We start from the raw sequence: 20,995 nt of genomic DNA on the forward strand, positions 1-20,995 counted from the left end.
AACCATAAAGCTCATAGTTTGCGCAAATCGACAATCTTAACCCCTCGTTGAGAGTCAAAGGTAACATGGCCACCTTGCTGCAAATTCAATGTCAAATGCAAAGGGGCGCAGGGAAGGGCAGGCGCGGACAATGTGAGTGTGACGCCAAAAGCAAGATTTCCAACACGAACAAAAGCCAATCGCTCCCGTTTACCTCATAAAGTGGCGGATGCTCCATATGAGGATGGAATCCTTTCTTGTCACATCCTTGAAGGTACTCCAAACCGTGTGGTTGCGTCAACACGAACGCAGCATTGCTGGAAGCAGAAAAAAAAAGCGTAAGCACCAACGCGACACTCGCCACCAGCAAAATGTAATCATGTGCGTACTCGGAATAGGATGGAGCGCACACGATAGCAATCGACTAGCAATCGACTCCTTGAGCATGAGCTGATAGGAGCAGTGCGTATGCAAGTCGATGGATGACATGAAGCACGACTGGCGCGGCGCAATCAAAAGAACGAAAAGGCCCAAATCAGACTCGTGAGTGCGCGTAGCACCTTTCAACAGGTTGCAAAAAAAACGGCGAAGGAACAAAGAAAAATGTACATGAATCCAGCCAATGGTGATCAAGTCCTCGGCGACTTGGAAGTCAATCAGCTCTTCTTCGTTGCTGGTCGTGCAGGAGTCGGCCGTGCCCGATTGCTTGGGAACGATGAGGTGTGTAATCGAAAGCACCGAGTTTTTCTGCCAAGGCAGAGGGGGAGTGAGCGACCATGCACAAACATGTTTTTTTTTTGTTTTCTTTCGTTGCTTTCTTTTGGAGGGGGGGATGGACGGAACATACCAAGTGTCCAGCCAGGATACCACAAGTCTCGAGGTTGCGGTCAGTGTTGCTCTGCGCAAGAGCCAAAAAGGTCGACATTGTGTCGTGCGGGACGCTCACCAGTCGCGTTTCGTTGAACATTTCAAATTGACCAGCTACCAACAAATAAAAGCCCAGATCAGCACCTTCGAAATAGACGACATGCACAGCAGTGTACTCAAGCATGGCAAAAGCGAGAGGGGGAAACAACAAGAAGAGAGCGACTGATCAAACTTACACAGAGTGGGCTTGGCGCTCCGGGGAACAGGTGGCGGTGCCGTGCCGGCAGAGTTGGCAGCTGGCTGCAGCGGAATTGGTACGGTGAGTTCCGTGAGGGAGTGCACGGACGGCGAAGGGGACATTCTTGGCGACGGGGCGCGACTTGAACGGCGGGACCCGCCGTCTGGGTCGTCGGATGCCTGTCCGCCGAGGAAGGGCTTTGCACTCCGATCAATGGAGGGCGTCGGCAAAAGCAACTGGCTTTGGCTGGTACTCAAGCTGGGCCCGGTCGTCGGAATCGGGGGAGGAGGGCGATTCAAGGCGTACATGCTCGTGGAGCGAGAAAGCGGCTGGCTTTGCTGTGAGGGATCCTGGAATAATGGCGCTGAGCTTGATGTTATCGACGGTTGGTAGGTGCCCGAGATGGCGGGATCTGCTGGCGGAAGTGGGACGGGTCGGTTGCCCACGACGACGGAAAAGTCCGGTATCGAGCGCGTGTTGGTGGAACGACGGGCCTCGCTGGGCTCTCGCCGTGTGCCCATGCGAGAGTCACGGTCTCGGCGCTGCTCTTCCCGGAATAGCTGTGCGTCTTGGGAAAGCACCTCGCGCGCCAGTTTGGCGTCGTCTGCCTCCTGCTTGGCCCGCGCGAGTGCCTCTGCCTGCTTTTGAACAATGTAGTTCTTCTGCTCTTCCTCGTGCCGTGCCTGTAATTGCGCGCGGATGCTTTCTAATTGTGAAAGTGCCGTTTTGCATAGCTGTGTGATTTGTGTGATTTGTGTGATTTGTGTGATTTGTGTGATTTGTGTGATTTGTGTGATTTGTGGGATGAGCCCAAAAAACAAAAACAAAAAAAGTGCTTGCCAACTGCCGGATCGTCATAGTGTCTTACAGCAAAGTACTTCATTGCTTTCTGCTTGTTTTCGGGTGATGCCTTTGCCTCTGGAAACGAGCGTGAGAGCTCCAAAACGATTCTGCGAGCGACCTCGTGAGCTCGTGAGTGGGTTTCATCCGTTTCCCCCAGCATGTGTTCTTGTTCGTTCATCGACTCGAAGCCATAATCTGAATGCATTTTAAATCTCTTACATTGTGTATCTCATGAATAGCACGTAGGCTTGCTCGAGGCGGTTTTCTGACATGTAAACATTGGCCTGTAGCAGTCGCGACGAAGGAAAGTTGTAAGTCAGTTCAATAGTGAATGAAAACCAACAAAAAAAAGCTTGCACACTCTGTGCTCAGACCCGACATTCGCTGTGCCACCAACTTTGTACAAGCGCCCGGCAATCAAGAAGGCACATTCTAGAGCAATTTGCACACCGCACGGTACGGTTGCACATGCTCGTCTACTGTAGTGCTCCACATGGCATTGTCGAATGCATTTTACACTGAGAAGCCGATAGAATGTTGGGAAAAAATAAAAAATAAAAAATAAAAAATAAAAAATAAAAAATAAAAAAATAAAAAAATAAAAAATGGCGCGACCTTGCCATGCTGAAAAGCAAGACACGCACACCAGCGACGGTCGCGTCGACCAACTCAACAAAAGGCGTCAAGCCAAAAGTCCAGCTTGCAGCTTGGAGGGGGGGGGGAAACAAACAACCCCCAAGCAAGGGGGTCGGACGAGGTCACCAGAGCGAAATAGACGGAGAGCGAATCAAGAACGAGCCTCACGTCACACACTCTCACACACTCTCACTCAAGAGAGACAGAGAGAGAGAGAGCAAGAAGGCGAGTGTGTACCTGTGACATCAGGCTGTGCAAGACATGGACCATCTGCGCAAAGTTGCGTGGCCGTGGCACATCCGCAGCGCGCTGGTTGAGCAACTTGATTGGATCTACAAAGACCTCCGCGCCAATGCCACTGTCGCTGCCACTCAAACTGCTGATGCTATTCAGACGACTACTGTGGCCACTGCTGCTGGAAGCGGACGCGACGCCACTGCCGGCTCCGGAAGGGGTCGCCATGGGACGAGCAGCAAGGCGGCGGGAATGAACAAGAAGAAGAGGGGAGAACGAATGGGAGACTGAACCGAACCCTTGACTTTGTCATCACCATCACCCCTCGCTCAGTTCGCATTGTGTATTGTGTGCGAATTAGAGGTGCTCGACACAACAATGAGGGTGATTGCGAGCAAATAGCGGTTGATATTTGAAGGAGAGGGTGAAACCACAACAAGGACATAAACAACGAACGAAAACAATGTTACTCGAGCCCAAAAAACCGAAAAACCTCGCGCGTTACTCGAGCCCAAACTGGGACGTTAACAAGGCAGTTGACGTGGCGTGTGCAAGCTCATCTCGCAGGGTCTGATCGTGCTCCGCACCGTCCAGCAGTGCGGGCGTGGGCTGTGCGATCGAGCTGCCGTCGGACTGGGTTACAGCAAGCGTTGGTGCAGTCTTCAGGGGCGACGTCAAGAAGGGCATGGTTGTGCGCAATGCGGTCGGCGACGAAGGCAGCGGTGGCGATGTTGCGCCAGCGATGGACGTGGTGAAGCTGGCTCGCTCTGGCGAGCTAGTGACAGTTGCTGCAGTGGCCGCTGCCGCTGCCGTTGTTGTCGCTGTTGTTTCTTGCTCCAGAATGGCGGCATTGTGTTGAAACTGCTGTTGCTGCGAGTTGAGCATTTCTTGTTCCTCCTCGTGCAGTCGTTGTGTGCGTAGACGTTCTTGCGCCTCGATTTCGGCACGAGCCTTCCGCCGAATGTAATCGGCACGGTTTCGCTCGAGATCGTTGACTTCGTTCTTGACCATTGTCAGGTGGTGCTGCCGGCGCTGGGCAATCTTTGACTTTGGGAATGGATTCAAATCGGGGAAGCTCGCCTACTCGAAAAAGAAGCCAAAGAACAACGCAGTGAGAAAACCTCCAGTCTGTCAAAATGCAATCGAAAAAGTGCCCGCGCACAGACACACACGCTCACCTTCCAAAGCACATCCGGGTCAAAGGACTTTGTTGAAAGATTCTTCAGATAGTTAAAGATGGCCAGCGAGTCGTCCATTGCAAGCAAGGTCTTTTCGTTCACGCGCAGCAATCCCAGCGCATATCGGAAGAGGACCTTGTTGCCTTCCAGGAAGAATGTGTCCCACACACGGAAGAGAACCTGCAATTAGGGATCAGAGGGGAAAAAAAAAGACAAGACACAAGTTAGGAACACACAAACGCAATCCCCGATTCCAACCGACCCACACATTCTTTGGCCTCCCTTCAATCTCACCTCAGGGGACAGTGCATCCACGAAAAGCGTCAAGAACCAGTTGAAAGTAATCATGGTCAGATCAATCTTGAGCTTGTCGAGATGGGCAAAGAGACGCGGACACTTCTCCTGCAGCAAATCACGCAAGACACGCTGGTCGGCTTGGCTGGCAATCAGCGAGGCATTGTAGTAGTCCGGCGGCATGACATGCTCAATCAGCGCGACAAGGCCCCAGAAAGAGTCCTCCTCGTTGAGATGGAGCAAGAGGATGGCGGCAATCAGGTTCATGCCCTGGCAGTAACCGACTTGCGGGTTGTGCCAGCTGTAGGCGACTAGCACACGACGCAGGTTTGCAATACCTGGCGCTGTGGGCGTCGAGTAATTGACATTGAGCGGCAGCGTTCGGAGCAGATCGAGCTCGATCTGCTGGGTCGCTCGCGATTGTTTGCGCACATTGCTTTCGAGCAGCTTGAAGTAGTGCCCAGCACCCATCATGCGGCGGTCGTCGCCGGTGAGCCGTTCAATGCACTCGAGCCAGATCTCTGTCCGGAACTCCTCCGGAATGCCGCTCCGCACGAGGGATTTTAACTCTTTCGCGTTGGGATCGATCGGCTTGCCAGAATGTGTCTGCATGTAGCGGTTCCAGCGCTGCAAGCGAGTCTCCTGCAGGCTTTCGCTTTGAGTAGCGACTTGCTTCTTGCTGTGCTTGATCAGCGAGCCGAGCGCATCCGAGCTCGAGGGCTCCAAGAAGCCGTACTGATCGTACTGGCCGAGCGAGTCGAGCGCAGCATCGTTGGGCGCGTCACTCGGCTCGGCAAACGCAGGCAGGGTTGGATCGAGGTCAGCGATGCCTCCACCACCTTCACTACCCAGTCCAGAGCTGGCCGTTCCCGCTTGCGAGGCCGGAAGGCGCTGGAGAAGAGCATAGTAGGACGATCGAGCGCGCGAGAGGTCGCCCTCCAACTGGGCAATCTTCTTTTGCTGGCGAGCGATAGTGCGGTCGTTGTCGGTGCGGAACTGGATGACAGCGTTGTTTTCAGAGGTGAGAAACGAGTTGCGCTCGGCCAAGGCAGTGTTCTCCTCGCGGAGTTTCCTGATCTCGGCTTGCGCCGTCTGGAATTGGTGTCGATCAATTGTTTTATCGCTGAGCGAGACAATTTCACGATCGCGCTCAACGAGCGTATCCGAAATGGCCAGCAGCTGCTCTTCAAGTGCGGCGATGCGCGCCCGCGCAGCATCTGCCTCGGCACGAGCCGTGTCACGCTCGTTGCTCATTTCGTGAATGTTGCTCTCGAGTTCCATCACCCGTCGATCGCGCACAACAAGCAGCTCCTCCTTTTCTTTGTCTGACGCGCAGCGGTCGAGGGCCGCGCGCGACTGTCGCTCAGCATCCAACTCTTTGATGCTCTGGTAAAGCGACTGCAGAACCTCCTCGCGAACCGAAATGTCCTTCTCTGCTTGCGCCAGCTCGTCGCGCAAGCTTTCGATGGTTGCGCTGTCCGTCGATTTGCCGAGCTTGATGCTAAAGCCAAACCGTTGGAAGGGCTTGGAGTCGGTGGTGTCGCTGGCCTTGCGCTGTGCCGACCCCGGGGTAGCCGGATGGGACACATTGCCGGGAGAGCTGGATGCAGAGCCAACGCCAGAGCCAGAGCCAGAGCCAGCGCCAGAGCCAAAGCCAGAGCCAGAGCCAGTCGCCGAACCAGAGCCACCCAGCGCAGTCTTCAACTTGAGGGAAGAAAACCATCGGTTTGACGACGAGGTTGAGGCCGTACTGACAGACGGTGGAGCGCTGGGTGCTGGCTCCAACGCTACCGGAGCCGCCGTGCTTGTGGCATCCGCGCCACTACCAGGTGCTGACGGTGTGGGCTGGGCGGTGGTGACTTGCGGTGGTGCCTCGGTACTACTGCTGGCACTAGAGCCGGTCTCGGCTGCTGCCGCGATGCTATTTTCCAAATACACGGCATACGGAAGAGGCCTCGGGGGTGGTCCACGACGCTCAGATGCAGGCGAACCGGATGGAGAGACCGTACCAAGGCTCGGCCTTGCGGGCGGCGCAGTTGTAGCGGTCGAGGGAGGCAAAGCTGTGCCGCTGGGCGCGAGTGCGGGCTCGGGTGAGACAGCCGCCTGCGTGGGAGCCAGAGACGCAGCTGCACTCACGGGCGCGGGAGGAGTGGTTGCGGTTGTGTTTGTATTTGACTGGATGCGCGCTTGATAGCGCTGTCGCTCCTCCTGCAGCGATCCCAACCAACCCAGCATTGTTTCCTTGTCTCGCGCAGCAAGAATATATCGGCGGGCTTCCGTGCTGCGTGACACGACAAGACCGTTAGCAAATACGAACATGCCTATTCCACGCAATCAAGGAGCAAAGACCGCGTCTCTTACTTGATGGAAAAGTGACCAGAGTCGCTGTGCTTGTTGGCATCGTTGTCAATGGTGAATGTGGCGTTGGAAATGTCAATCGTTCTGTTTGCAGGAGAAGAGAAACAACAAACCACGTTAGGCACGACCACTAGCTATCATCATCATCACCACCACCACCACCACCACCCAACGGATTCACTTACCCAAGAGGATAGACATCCTTGGGGCTCTCGTAGTAATGCAGCTGGCAGCTGAATGGTTGAAACACCATCCATCGCGTCTTCCACGTTTTCACCAAGCCCTTTGCGCCAAGCTTGTTCAGCCAGCCATGGATGGATGGGTGCTCGGACGAGCTTCCACTTGCGAGCGCGGGTTGGGCTGCGAGTGGCGGCGGCGACAACGGAGGCGATGTAGGCTCGAGTGTTTGTGTCGAGATTGGCATTGCGACCATTCCCGCCACCGCGCTCATCATGGCAGCCGACATGTCGAGCGTCGGCTCCTCCAGCGACGCCGAGCGACTGCTGGATGACAGTGCAGCACTCGGCACGGCCGACGGTGGTCCCGCAGCAGCGCCTTGTCCGTCTTGCTGTCGATACCCAATGCGCGACTGTGTGTTTCAAAGAGGAGGGAAGAGATGATCAGTCGGCCGATACACCACGACACTCGGATACGAAAGAATCCGAAATCATGAGAGTGAATACATTGCAGGTTGAGCGTGTGTGAGTTGAGAGAAGCAGGGAGGAAGGGGGGGAAGTCATCGCAGCAGTCACAAGCGTCAAGCGTCTCAATCACGGGTCAAAACCAAAGGAAGGGGGAATCCTCAAAGTCATCAAAACAGCGGAGACCACGACGACGATCCACTCTTAACAACAAGCCAAACGAGTGGCAGGAGCGAGAAGCAAGGAAGGATGCGGGGAAAGTGGGGGAAGTGAGGATTCAGAAACCTGTGCGGTGGCAAGGGACAAGTGCTCGTCAACGGCAGTGTCGACGCCAGTCACGCCAGCCAGCGGCGACGATGCGCTCGGACCGGCTGCTTGCAACCCAGTCTGCTTCAGCATCGGACTGGTGGTTTGGGAGGGAGGGAGGGAGGGAGGGAGAATGGAGACAGAAAACGAGACAACAAAGAAAGATCAGTGGGAAAAAAAGAAAGAAAGAAAAAGAAGGATTGGATTTGTTGTTTTGTCAATATGAAATTGGAGATTAAGCAACAACGACATTCACAACCAGACATCAAATACATCATCAGCGGCAGAAGGAAATCACAGCATTAGAGAGAGAGAGAAAACCAACACAGAGCAGCAAATCCGCGCCATTGTTCAAAACGAAACAAGTTTTGTTCAATGTCGACTGACCAGGTTTGTTTTTTCTGCAGAGCTAGAGCTGTTGGACACACCACATGTTGCAGCTATTACTTGCGAGCAACCTTGGCCTTGCTGCGAGTGACACGAGGGCTAATCTTGGGCGAGGCAGCAGCCTTGATGGCGGGGCTGGCAACCTTGGGCGCAGGAGCCGCATCCGAATCAGCGCGCGCTCGCTTAGGGCTGTGAGCAGGAGCAGCAGCAGCAGCAGGCAAGGCACGCGGCTGGACAGGCTCGGGTTGGCTGGCGTCCACACCGTCATCATCATCATCATCAGCGTCCGCTTGGGCGTGACTTCGCTTCAGACCCTTCATCTTGCGCGTCTGCAACTCGGCAAGGTCGGGCTGTGCAATGTGGACACGGCCGAGCTTGTTGCCAAGCGAATCGTATTCGATATTCTTGACCTTGGTTGGCTTAAGCTGCTTGGGCACACGCAGAGCGTCTCGTCGCAGGTCGTCCGAGGCGAGTTGGGTGCGGCGAATCTCGAGGGTCATCGAGGGGCCAATCTCCTCGAGCTCGACGCGTGGTAGCCGGGTGCCGCTCTTCTTGAGGACAATGCGGTGGTGGTTGAGCAGAATGCTCTTGTCGCTCAGCGCAACAAAGGTGATGACGTGGTCGAGGCCTGCGAGGGCAATCTTGTCGACCACGGGGCCGCGGAAAAAGTCTGCCAGCAGGTTCTTGACGTGCTTGAGCTCGGGGAGCTGCTCAAACCCGTCGCCGGCAAAGAACAGGCACGGCTTGGAGCCCTGCACGCTCTTTTCATTCTTAAAATCGCTCAGCGACTTGAAGTCCTGCACACCAAACTCGATCATGTCAAGCAATTGGTGGTCAAAGGTACGCCCGAGAATCAAGTTGTGCGGGCGCTTCTTGGAGTGGTTGCCAAAGGCAAACAGCGACGCGTCGTACTTTTTCGAGAACGACTCGACAAACGTCGCATCCTCGAACGGGTGAATTGGGTTTTTACGACGCAGGTTGATTGTGTGTGGCTTGCGGAGCAGGCTAAACTCGCGCAGGCAGTTTGTGATGACTTCGGACGTGTTGCCGCCACGAACAAACAGCGACGACTTTGGGTTTTCCTCAATCTTTGGCGCGCGGTCTTCCAGGATGCGCTTTCCACGGCGGGTCTTGGCCTTGCGGACACCCGAAGATCCAGACGCAAACGCAGCGGCGGGATCGCGCGGCATTGCGTTGCGCTTCTGCCGGTGGTTGGTCTTGGACTTTGGGATGAGGCCTGAGCGCGCCATTCAATAGGGGAGTTCTGTAATAAGGGCGAATGCAATGCAACGGGATGCGGTCAGTTCGTCTCAGATGCCAATGCTGAGTGATGCTGAGAGTGATGTGCCAAGCGAGGCAGTTGGAGGCGAGAGTGGTGGCTTTCAAGGGGGGTTCAAGTTCCACGTGGAGAGAGCGATGGGGATTCGTCTCGATGGTGGGGCTTCCACTTCTCACGAGATCGCTTCTATAATTCGGGTGGTGCACTGTGAGATGCCACTCGGCAGGGGAGGGGGCGGTGGGGTGAGTGGCGGCGAGGAAGGGGGGAGCGGCGGGGAAGAGCACAAGCAAGTCAATGGAAATGCATTGAGCAATGGCACAGCGGATTTACCAAAGAGAAAGAGAGAGTGGGTAGGAAGAACGACAGAACAAAGAAGGCAAAGGAACGGGTTGAACAGAGCTGTGTCAATTGGATGAATTGAGCGTTGACTGGTGGTCGGATACAGTAAAAGAAAGCGTGAATTGGGCTCGTTTCGCTCAGAAAGAGCTCACTCTTGTTTCACTGAGATTTTTCTGCGCCCCTTTTTTTTACAAAATCCAACCAATAAGAATGTCGGCTGCCGTCGCCCTTTCCGTCCATTCCAGTGAGTGAAGTAGAAAAAAAAAACGGTTCGGGGTTGTGAAAATGAAAAACTGGCACTTTTCCAATCGGCAAATTGGTGCAAAAGCAGCTGTTCGTCGCGCCGTCGCCGTCGTTCACCACACCATTGCGTGTTGCTACCGAGTCAATGCAGTCGTTGGCAAGCGAGTGAGCAGAGGGGGGAAGCGGAAGCACGCGAGATGACTCCGAAAGATGCGAAAAAACCTGCCGCATTTGGCAGCTCCCATTGAAATTCGCGCTCTCCCTCTCTGCCCCTCGGACTCTCGCCAGCAGCCTGCCAGTGCGCTGCTGCAACCATTCGACATGCAACTGGACTGGCTTTGCTACGCACTCGGCGCTCGGCGGCAGACTCGCGATCGTGCGCTCGTGGTCCGATTGGAAACATTTCATGCTTCTCAATTTCCAAATTCTGACAAAATTTGCTGTTTTTGCTGCTTTTTTTTTTTTTATTGAATTTGAGCATTTGAGCCTTTTTTTTTTCTCCTTTGCTAATCCCGTCCTTTATCAATACATGGGTGTGTAGACGAAGCTGAGCATGCTGATGCGGCCATCAAGCTGCAAAACCGCCTGTCGCAGCGCATGGAACCGAGCGAGCTGCTCGATCGCAACATTCTGAAAAGTACGCTCGTTTTGATTTCTGTTGTTTCGCACTCTCCGACTTGTTACTGACCCCCACTCCCCAATGTGCCCCTCTTTGTATTTACTTTCTCGTCTTGTTTGACTGTGTTCTTTAAACTGTTTACTTGGCTCGTGTGCCTTTTGCGGATGTGCGTTGGTCTTGGCGTTGTTTCTTGTTTCATTGCTTCTGTTTACCTTCTTCCTTGCTTCTTCTTCTTCTTTTTCTTCTTCCTTGGTTTCTTTTTTTTCTGAAACAACCAATCCGATAAAAAAAACAACCTTGCCAACTGATTGCTGGCAGGCCTCGAAACGGCGCCTGCCATTCAGGCTGCGCAGACAGAGCTGGAGCGCGAACGACTCCGACAGACGCTCGATTCCAAGCTGGCCGCGCGTCCCGAACCGCTGGAAGCCGCCTCCCTCATCAACTCGACCGAGGATGCCGCCGATTTGCACTGTAAGTCTGAGTTGGAGGGGATCTCTGGGAAAATTGTGGTCAAGGGATTGTCTTGGTTCGAATGCGCACTTTTGTTCTTCGCACTTTTTTCGCTTTTGATGATGACGCTTGTTGTTTCTATTCGGCTTCGTCGCCCCTCTGTCGCCCCCTCCTCTGGTGCGGTTCGAGTGCTTTGCGTTGCTCATTTTCCTATGCGGGGAAGCGACGTAGGAATGGGGTCGAAAATATCAAAGAAGGAAGAGAAGAAGAAAGACACGTCCAAAAACCCCTTTGTGAAACATTTTCATCATGCGTCATATCGGCCTTTTCGTTTTTAAAGGGCCTATTTTGGCATCATGGGACATGCAGTCGTTGTTTTTTTGGTTGACAAAAAATCTCAATCGTCGGAATCGATTGTCTTACCGAAAACCTTTGTTCTGATTCTACCTACACACAAAACACCACAATGCCGCACATTGCAGCTCGCGACGCCACCATGGCCTCTACTGGCATCACCCTCGACCAGAAGCTGGCCAGCAGGCCCGACAAGGAGACCCTGGTCGAGCGCAACATTCTCAAGGACTCGCACTTGGCTCCTGCCCTCCAAGCCGCCGAGGAGGAACTCAAGAAGCAGCGCATGGAAGACAAGCTCAACCACATGATTGAGCACCGTCCTCCCGTCCACGACCTGGTCGAGCACAACATCATCAAGGGTATGTATTTTATGTGGTACTTTTGGGGGTGGTGGCACACGCGACGTGGCACTCCTGCACGAGAGGATTGGCCTGCGTTGATGTTTTCGAACACAATCCGATTTCGAATATTTTATTTTGATGACGGCGTTGTTCTTTTGGGATTCCGTTCTTGCCAAGCGCTTTCTTGTGCCAGCTGCAGAAATGAGTGCGTAGTGTTCATGGTGACGTACCCGTCACTGGAGGGAGCGCGGGGAGGTGGTTGGATGGATGTTGTAGTTGCTCTTTTGGGAGCAAGCTCATTTTGAACAAAACCAAAACCCCGACAAGATCGATTTTTTTTTTCGCTTCCTCCCCGACCTTTGTGATCAATTTTTTACTCAAATTCCGATGCCGATCGATGTGCTGTGTTTACTCACTTGTCGAGCGTTTTTCAATTGCCTGTTTGCGCAGATGGAGGACTCGCCCCAGCTCTTCAGCATGCCCATGACGACCTGAAGAAGCACATGCTCGAGGACAAGCTCAACCACAAGCTTGAAAATCGCCCCGAAGTCAGCGATCTTGTTCAGCAGCACATCATGCACGGTAAGCCAGACACTTGCGTGGCGTTTGGAATGGTTTACAGTTTGTTCTCGTACCTCACCTATGTGTCTCGCTGCATTCTTGTTCACGCACAACTAGACCGCAGCGTTGCGCCATCACTCCAGTCGACTCAAGACTCGCTGAAGAAGGCCATCATTGAAGACAAGCTCACCGAAAAGCTGGAGCACCGCCCGACTCAGGCAGAGCTCAAGAAGAAGCACGTCCTCTGAAGTCGCTTTCAGGTGGCATGTGATGTTAGTTGTCAATATGAACGGAGACAATGCAAGATGTTAGTGTCAATATGAACGAAGCAAATGTATGCTCGATTGTTCTTGTCTTCAATTTAACTTGCCGATTTCGGTGCTAACATGTCCACAAACTCGCCATCCATGCATACGTGCATCAACGACAACCAACAGTCTCGACTCTCACGACTGTGAATGACTAGAAAATGCTAAATTGCAATTTGCAACGTTGCATTGCAGAAAAACCATATTACAGCTACATCAAAACATTGCACTGAAAAGACGACTCGAAAACGAACAAGCAAATGATCGATTGTTTTCAAAAAAAAAAACGAAAGAAAAAATGAAGGTTTGAGGAGGGGGTTGCGTTAATTGTAAACAGAGATGGCTTGCTGGTTGGCGCTATGCAACAGCAACGTACGCTTGAGCGATCCAGTCAGCAGCTCAATCAGATTCATCCATTCCTCGGGGCGACGGAATGCTGCTTCGTCCGGAACGGGCAGATTGATCAGCACAAGAGATGCGTCGCGGGACTGGCCCTCGATGGCGCTCTTCAGGCGATCGGTAGCGCTAATCTTCAGGAAGGATTTGAATTGCTTCTTTTGCCGCTTTTGCACAAACGTCTGAGCCTTGTCCGTAGGCTTGGTCTGTGCAGCGTCTGTGCCATTCGTGCTTGCTGCTGCCGGGGGCTGTGCCGAAGATGTGGAAGCAGCAGCTGCTGCAGGAATGACTGACGGCGCACCCTCGACGTAGGACACTGCAAAGCGACTCTTCTTGGTGTTGTTGTTGTTGTTGGTGGTGGTGGTGGCTTCGGGGGTGGAGAGCGCAACTTCCGTCAGCAACGCAGAGCCGCCCGTGCTGTCAGCACCGGACGCTGTATGGTCGGTGCGCCAAGCCTCTGGAATGCCAGCGTGCTGCTCTTCGGGGGCACTGTTGGTAAAGTCTTCCACAGTGCCATCGACGTCTTCCGTAGCCATGCTGCGGGAAGCGCGCTCGAAGGCGCTCATCGCTTGTTTTGGAATGTGCTTCACACCGGACAGCTCGTCGACCAGTGACGGGAAGATGCCCTTGCCAACATTCTGGACGGTCGTCTTGGCGAGTCGCATGCGGTCTTGCGCGGCAATGGTCCACTCGTGCGTGAAGGGATCAAAGTCCTCTCGCGTCATCTCAATCACCTTGACCTCGGCTGCAATTCGCAGCTGGTCGAGCATGTTGCGCAGTTGCTCCTCGATCGCCATCGAGTTGTCACTCAGCTCGGCGACAGTGAAGAGACGCAGGCGGCACTTTCGCCACACCTTGTGCTTGGCGAGCAAGTGGCCAATCAACAAGAGCAAGCCACCCTCCTGCACAATCCACCAAATGTCAATCGTGCCAGTCATCTGGTCGTCGATGCCGGGGAATGCAGACAGACCGGTGAGAATGAGCATGGCTTTGTCTGCGGCGCGAATCTCCTCCACCGTGTTGAGGAAGCTGCGTGCCACCTCGGGCTGGGCTCGCCAGGAAGTTGGCCAGCCCGTGACCACAGTGTTGGGCTTCATGCCACCAAGACCCGCGGTTTGCAGCAAGATGGACTTGCCAATCTCAAAGGTCGGTGCAGACACGACCTCGGCAAAGCCAGAAATGCGGTACTCAATCATCTTGAGCTGCAGGCGGCGCTTGCACTCGTTCACGTGCTCGGTGACTCGTCGATAGGAGGCCCGCCGCGTGGACGAGTAAAACCGCTCGGGGTTGGTGCCGGGCGGTGGCTCGGGGAAGAAAGGCTTGGTGGAAACGACAGAGGCTACCATGGTCAGGCCGCGAAGCTCCTTGAGCTGGTGCACAAACGACAAGAGGCCTGGGTGCGCCAACCGGCCATCGTCGTAGATTTGGTCAAAGCAGAGAATCTGTGGGCGCCACTTGCCGGTGGGCTTGTTGTGCTCTGGCAGGGGGAGGCTGTCTGGCAAAACGCTGGGCAGGCTGCCGCTGCTGCCGCCGCCGCTCGAAGGCTGACCACCATCGGCGCCAGCTTGGGGCAGAGGTGGCTGTGGCGTCATCTCAAAGGCAGACGTGTCTCGTTCGAGAACTTCTTCGCTGTCATAACGCTGGGCGCTATTGCGACCACGCGGCCGCCGCCGCCAGAACAGGAGGCGAGAGCAGAGTTGCTTGATGCTCTCGTGCAATTTTGGCGAGCTTGCTGGGAGGTATTGACGAATTAGCTCGCCCAAGTCCTGCTCAGTGTCGGCCTCTTCGATGGCGAGCAGGGACAAGAGGGCAAGGTGGAAGCGAACTCCGCGGAAGCCCGAACCCCACACTGCTTTGGAGCCGTAGAATTGGACAAAGACGCAGAGGCAGAACGTAAAGACCATCGACGCGAAAGCGGCAATCGGCTCAATGTAGAACATGAGCACAATGCAAAACACAAACCCACAGAGCGCAATCGACCAGTGGTAGTACCGGTACCGCGGACGCCAGTCGGGCGTGCGCACGACGCTGAGCGCAAAGCAGGCCAGATTCATCATGGCGTAGCAGAGGAGGAAGCACATTGTGACGATGGTTGCAATGGTGTCGAGATTGGAGACAAAGATGAACGGCATGGCGAGCAGATACGTGACAAACAGGGCGCGGCGCGGCTCGTGCGACCACATGCGGTCAAGGCCAAGGAAACGAATGGGCGGCAGAAGACCGTCGGCCGCAATGGCGTTGAGAATGCGCGGAGCAATCGTCAACAGCTGGATGGCAGAACCGAGCGAAACGAGGAGAATGCCAATGAGCGTCACCCATTTGGTCGGCCAAGCGACAAACGCAAACGTGAGCTCGACGTATTGCAAGGTTTCGCGGGCTGCAACCGCGCCGAGCAACAAAATGATGGTCGAGTACAGCGTGGACGACGCCATGATGGCAGCAAACGTGCCGCGAGGAATGGAGCTGAAGGGCTTTCGAAGCTCGCCGCTCATGTCTGCGCCAGAGAAGATTCCAATGAAACATGGGAACATGAAGGTCATCACAATGCTAAAGTCCCAGCCCTCCGAGTACTTTGGAGCCCAGTTATCGCGCAAGGTTTGCGTATTCAGACCAGTGATGCTGAGCGTGGAATTGGCGTCGTGTGCAATGTCCACCTCGCCGACAGCCCAGCCTCCCGTGGTGGCAAACAAGCCAACAAAGCCCGCGGCGTACGCGAGAAGCAGGCCAGACAAGAAGACGAGGCCAATGTGGTGCACAAAGCTGACGCCAATGAACGAGCCGGCACACAACAAGGTCAGGACGACAAAGCCGATGAGTACTTGGTCCCAGTAGGCGCTGCCGGTGAGTGAGCTGAGCTCCGAGGCGTCGAGCAGAATAATGTGAAAGCCTTCTGTGAATCCGACCACTTCGACGGTGGACATGAAGGTGAGTCCAAAGTAGTACAAGAGGCCGATCGAGCCGCCGAGCGCTGGGCCGAGCGATCGCGTTAGAATGTAATAGGTGCCACCCGCGGGCGTCTTGCCGTTGGTGCCGACAGCGCAAAGGGAGGACGTGCTCATCAACACGCAGAGCGCGGAAAGCAGCACCGAGAAGAGGGCATACCCGACGCCCGCCTGGCCAGTGAGGACGCCAAACCGTAGAAAGATGATGACGCCCCACATGGACTCGCAGGTCGGCACAAACACTCCTGAGAAGGTTGGTAGCTTTGGCTTTTTCGGATTGACTGCGGGGGGAAATGCGGCAAACGGGCGCGAAGTGAGCAATGCATTTCAAGACACCTTGCATCGTCCCTCCTCACCCCACCCCCACTTCAAACACTCTCCATGACTGATTCGCCATTGGTGATTGTACATACCGACTTCGGGCGCGGGCATGCTGAGCCGCACGGTCGGGTTTCGGCGGTAGAGCGCGCCAAATTCCTTCATGGCGAACGAGTTTGGCCCTCCGAGATGTGGATCGTGCATGTGGATCTCGTCCATCTCCTCCTGGTCTGACTCGTCGTGGTCAGTGTCGTACGGTGACGCGGGACTCGAGACGGACATTTGCCGCGAGGGTGACCTGAGGAAGGACAGGCGCGACGGCTTCTTCCGTGCAGAAAAGCTTCGCTGCGATGGTGTGCCCAGGCCCAGCGCCCGCGGGCTTCCGTCAGAGCGGAACTCTGGGGCACTGCCGTGTGCTCCTGCATCCGACAGCTCTGCGCTGGACACCGAATGCTCGCTGTGGCTGGCGGACGAGTAGTGCCGTGGCGAAGAGCCGCCCGCGCTGCCCGAGCTGCCTGCGCCAGTCGTGGTGCCGCCATCGTCCTCGTCGCCCTCGTCCTCAAAGGAGTTGCCCAAACGCTGCCATGGCCTTGACATTTGTTTTGGGCAACAGAACAGGTGGTGGTGGTGGTGGTGGTGGTGGGGTTTGGGGTCCGAGAGCTGGCAGCAAAAAAACGGAGGTGGGTGAACCACAGAATGAGTTTGAGGGTCGTTGCAGATACGAGAGTTTGAGCTTTGTGTCGTCGTGGTGGTGGTGGTGGTGATGATGATTGTGATTATTGGGTGGACTCCGTTGATCCTGGAGCAGGAAGAGAACAGGACGAGTAAAGACGAAAAGCAATGACCAAGTCATCGAAAAGACAAGAAAAAAAAAAACAGCTGGGATCAACCACGCCGTCAGCCACAACCAAGGACATGAACGTTCGGTAGATCGAATAAGAGAGTAAGAGAGAGTAAGAGAGTAAGAGAGAGAGAGGGAGGGAGGGATCGCTGTTGATGGGAAATGGTGCATTTTGGTGGACGAGCATCCCAATGCACACCAGATCATAAACCACCGCCCGGAATTTCACTCAGGAGCGCACGTTCAGAAGACGAGAGACCAGCGAGACCAGCGAGAGACAGAGACAGAGCGAGCATCCGACAACACCCCAATCATCAATGCAATAGAACGAGCGGCAAACCTGTGAAAAAGGAAGCGAAAAAAAAAAAAAAAAAAAAAAAAAAAAAAAAGGACTGATCACCAATTTCATTGTGACTTTTTTGCTTGTTTCGTTGCTGCTGTTGTGCGATACGATGATACTCGGATTTGACTTTCAATGCATTTGGATGAACACGTGTTGTTTTCAAAGGCATCTCTCGATTTCCCACCAGCTGTGAATTCGAGTTCGTTTTGGCCCAGTTTATCAAATTCAGTCTGTTATTTTTGACCGTTCTTTTTTTCGACTTTCAATCTTTTTTTTTTTCCGCTCTCTCCCGCGTTTCCTTTTCATTCAAATCTCCTCTGCGTTTTATCACAGTTTTGCAACAGCAACGCTCGTCAACCATGACGCTGACCGAGTTCAACCCGAACGAGATGCCATACACGGCAGAGTGGGTGGTGATTGGAATAGCAATTGTGAATTTCATCGTCAACGCTTCGGTGGCGGCCTATCTCCTCTACTGGCGCAACTGGCCTCCCATCCGCGCCAAGCAACTAGATCTCTTCCTTCTCTCGGCCTTTGGTAAATGCAAGCGCAATTTCGCACCAGCTCTCGAGCTCTCGTCATTTGTCGGAAGAAGAAGAAGCAAAAACCCAAAACAAAAAATAATAACTCGCTTTCGTTGTCAATCCGCCCCCCGGTTCCCCCTCTTCCTCCCCGGCTCGTGCCCTGATATTTTTTTTCTCTCGACTAGGGCACTTCGCATTTCGCACTTTCTTTTTCCAATGCCTTTTGCTGCATCCACTGCCGTTCGTTTTGTTTGGTTCTCGAGCTGATTCTACTTCTGACTCAATTTTCGTATTTTTTTTTTTTCTTTGTTCCATCACATGAATCGGACTATTCTTGCCAACCCCCTCGCTTTTTGCACCTTTCCAATGCTATTCCTGCTCCACCCAATGCCATTTCCCCCCCCCCTTCCCTCTCTCTCTCTCTCTCTCTCTCTTCGAACTCGGCTGCCGCTGTGATGATGATCTCGCAAAAATGTGTCATCCTCCACGTGAATTGTCCTGGTGGTGCCGTTTTCCAATGGAGGAAAGTAACAATCAACGGTGGCCGTCGGTGGTTTAGCGTCCTCGATCACGAAACAAGCTACGAAAAAAGAAAAAAGAAAAAAAAGCGACAAAAAAAAATTAAACGGTTCTCGCAATGGTGCGTTTCGCCGGCCGCTTTTGTGTTTTTGTTTTTTTTTTTGCTTGTCGGCGATGGAGGCTGCTCCCCCCAATGCTTGTGCGTATTGCACGACTCTGCGCAATCCACGCTGGAGAGCGGGAGGCTGAGAGCCACGGGACGGCTCAACTTAAGCCGGTCGAACATTTTTTCAAAATTAGTAGAAAAAAAAAAAGACAAAGTACCGGTTGCTATGAGGCAGGTGGATTGATTGGCCGAGCACACGCGGAACTCACAGCCACTCAGACATTACACGTGCAAAGGACATATACGACGCTTTGTCTTTTGTGTCTGGACGCCCCTCTCTCTCTCTCTCTCTCTCTCTCGACCCCGAATTCGCACTTTAAATTTTTCGGGGTAAAAATGTATTGCCGGGAAATTTTCCTTTGCTAACAATTGTTTTTGTGCCGCTCGCTCGGCTCCCCTCCGACTTTGCTTCCAAACAAAAACCATGCCGCGACTGTGCTCCTTCTCCTTCTCGTCGTGCTTGCCAACGCTGCGTGCCGTGAATTTTGTCACAGCTGGCTGGAGCTGGCTTCTCGGTGCAATGAGGTAAACCATGTCGTGTTGTTTTGCGGCGTGTGTTGTGGTTTTGCGCGGTTTCCACGCGAGCGCGTCGCAAAATAGCTTGTTTACTCGCGCTCCGACCGTGGCGCGAGGCTTGTTATCGCTCGCCGAGCAAGAACACACAAAAACAGGGCTTGCGTTTTTTGGGGGGGCTCGCTTGTGCATATTGCCACGAAACGCGCTCAAAAATCTCACGCTTAATCTCACTCTTGTTGGCTCTCAATAGTGTGATGCGTCTCATTCCTCAAGTAGGAGCCATGCTCGCGTGCAACTTTTGGACCTTTGTAAGGCTTGTTTGTGGTTTTTTTTTATTTGTTTGGCACGAGTGCGAAATGGGGAATTGCGTGGCGGCTTGGTGACACGCAATCACCACTGCTCTTGCTCACGCTTGTTCACATGGCGTGTGCTGGTCTCGGCGTCGAGCAGTGGTACCAGTTCCTATTTGGCTCGCTTCTCTGGATTGTGTGCATCATCATGCGCATGTACCGGCTTTATGTCATCCTGGTTGCCTCGCGCATGCGCATGTCCATTGCCAAGAATCCACGGTTGTGGATTTACATTCGACTCGTCGCACTTTGCATCCCCTACATTACTTTCGCCATCATTGCGACGGGTACGTCCGTTGTGGTGACAGTGCTTGCTTATTTCCGTTGTGTTTGGCAGAGCTGTGCTCTTGCTTGGTTTGTCAATGACACGGTCCGCTCACTCTCAACACACCGCCGCCTTTTGCCAGCTGTCGATGCAAACGGCGCGAAACCACAGCCCACTACAGACGGATACATGCAAGAATTGTGCAGTTTGCGATCATGGGCACTTTACGTCCTCTTCATGCTGACCACATGCTACCTTGCCGTTTGCGCTGTGAGTTAATCTGTCGTTCTGTTTTGTTCTGTTTTGTTTTCGTTTTTATGCATGCCGAGTCCTTCTTCCTACGCGGTGATTCGGCCTCTCCCAAAAAACAAAACTCTGAAAGCACAATCGAGATACTGACCGAAACCAAATACCCCTATGTGGCAGTTTTTCATTTACAAGTTGCGAAACATTCGCAAGTTCTTGAACGAGTACCGCGAATCCAAGATTGCCTTTGGTTGCATCGTCTTCCTCTTCATCGTCTACATTGTCATTCACGTTGGCTCGTACCAGCGACAAGTGTGGGGCCGCGTTCTGGCGACCTGCCTAATCCTGGTGACCATCAACGTGGCCTACTGGGTTTTCGTCGGTCGTATCGTTTACGGGCGGTAAGCAAAAAAACAGTGGGCTGAAGACAAGCACTTGTCCAAGCTCGCATCTCACCTTCTTGTCCAACTCGGGCGTGCTTTGCCGATGTCGTGATTGTATTCCACAGATGGTTCAACCCAGAAGAGTTCCTTGCCGAATTCCAGGCCACAAAAGACTACGAATACAACTCGACCAGCAAGCAGTCCAAGTCCAAAGGTACGCGTTCATTGTCGTCTTGTGTTGGTACTTTTTTTTTGTTTGCGTTTTGGAGGATGAAGCGAACAAGGGTGTCTCACTTTCTCTTGCGCCGCATCCTGAAGGAACAAAATCGGTCAAATCCAACCCGGACACAAGCCGATCATCCACCGAGCAAAAGTCAAACGTTGAAAACCAATCAGAATTCGAGATTCGAGCAGAAGGTGGCACGTTTGCCCTCACCACCATGGAGGAGGTCGAAATTCCGGACGACGCGGCCGCCACGGAAACAGTTGCAGCTGCTGAAGCCTAGACAAACCAAACCTTGTACATTTTTTTCCAACAGCTGCGTTTCACGATGAGAATGTCTATTACAAATTGTCGTTGCGTTTTCGTTTGTTTGGGGGGGGGGGTGAGGAAAGATCAGAATTGCTGGTGATTTTGGTTTCCTTTTGTCTGTTTGTTTTCGATTTGTGTGTGTCTTGGTTGTTTGTTCGGTTGGTTGCTCCGGGTTAATTTTGCTTCTGAGTTGTTTCGA

General features: G+C 53.6%; 6 protein-coding genes across 6 annotated transcripts; 2 read left to right on the plus strand and 4 right to left on the minus strand.

Annotated features, from left to right (window-relative positions):
• Positions 1-11: 11 nt before the first annotated feature.
• CAOG_04243 (STAM binding protein) lies at positions 12-3,025 on the minus strand (the record flags this gene model as incomplete). The annotated part of the gene is made up of 9 exons (XM_004348018.2): positions 12-77; positions 194-296; positions 392-477; positions 589-726; positions 827-960; positions 1,083-1,767; positions 1,953-2,034; positions 2,147-2,211; positions 2,801-3,025. The coding sequence occupies 9 exons, from the start codon at positions 3,023-3,025 to the stop codon at positions 12-14; spliced, it is 1,584 nt and encodes a 527-aa protein (XP_004348068.2).
• A 101-nt stretch (positions 3,026-3,126) lies between these two features.
• On the minus strand, positions 3,127-7,667 carry CAOG_04244 (hypothetical protein; the record flags this gene model as incomplete). Its single annotated transcript, XM_004348019.2, has 6 exons — positions 3,127-3,877; positions 3,976-4,155; positions 4,270-6,550; positions 6,631-6,711; positions 6,813-7,216; positions 7,554-7,667. The coding sequence occupies 6 exons, from the start codon at positions 7,665-7,667 to the stop codon at positions 3,299-3,301; spliced, it is 3,639 nt and encodes a 1,212-aa protein (XP_004348069.2). The 3' UTR covers positions 3,127-3,298.
• A 107-nt stretch (positions 7,668-7,774) lies between these two features.
• CAOG_04245 (brix domain-containing protein 1) lies at positions 7,775-9,226 on the minus strand. The gene has a single exon (XM_004348020.2). The coding sequence runs from the start codon at positions 9,209-9,211 to the stop codon at positions 8,018-8,020; it is 1,194 nt and encodes a 397-aa protein (XP_004348070.1). The 5' UTR covers positions 9,212-9,226; the 3' UTR covers positions 7,775-8,017.
• Positions 9,227-9,754: 528 nt separating this feature from the next.
• Positions 9,755-12,529, plus strand: CAOG_04246 (hypothetical protein). Its single transcript, XM_004348021.2, has 6 exons — positions 9,755-9,823; positions 10,364-10,459; positions 10,760-10,912; positions 11,374-11,604; positions 12,037-12,168; positions 12,265-12,529. Exons 1-6 carry the CDS (start codon positions 9,790-9,792, stop codon positions 12,393-12,395), a joined length of 777 nt encoding a protein of 258 aa, XP_004348071.1. The 5' UTR covers positions 9,755-9,789; the 3' UTR covers positions 12,396-12,529.
• A 112-nt stretch (positions 12,530-12,641) lies between these two features.
• CAOG_04247 (solute carrier family 12) lies at positions 12,642-16,774 on the minus strand. The gene is made up of 2 exons (XM_004348022.2): positions 16,207-16,774; positions 12,642-16,074 (listed from the first exon to the last, which is right to left on the minus strand). Exons 1-2 carry the CDS (start codon positions 16,706-16,708, stop codon positions 12,779-12,781), a joined length of 3,798 nt encoding a protein of 1,265 aa, XP_004348072.2. The 5' UTR covers positions 16,709-16,774; the 3' UTR covers positions 12,642-12,778.
• A 759-nt stretch (positions 16,775-17,533) lies between these two features.
• Positions 17,534-20,994, plus strand: CAOG_04248 (hypothetical protein). Its single transcript, XM_004348023.2, has 8 exons — positions 17,534-17,832; positions 18,999-19,029; positions 19,271-19,328; positions 19,471-19,657; positions 19,778-19,905; positions 20,062-20,282; positions 20,390-20,478; positions 20,583-20,994. Exons 1-8 carry the CDS (start codon positions 17,655-17,657, stop codon positions 20,768-20,770), a joined length of 1,080 nt encoding a protein of 359 aa, XP_004348073.2. The 5' UTR covers positions 17,534-17,654; the 3' UTR covers positions 20,771-20,994.
• Position 20,995: the final 1 nt, after the last annotated feature.

The sequence above is a fragment of the Capsaspora owczarzaki genome (genome assembly GCF_000151315.2).
Source record: "Capsaspora owczarzaki ATCC 30864 unplaced genomic scaffold supercont2.6, whole genome shotgun sequence".
Taxonomy (NCBI): Eukaryota; class Filasterea; order Ministeriida; family Capsasporidae; genus Capsaspora; species Capsaspora owczarzaki.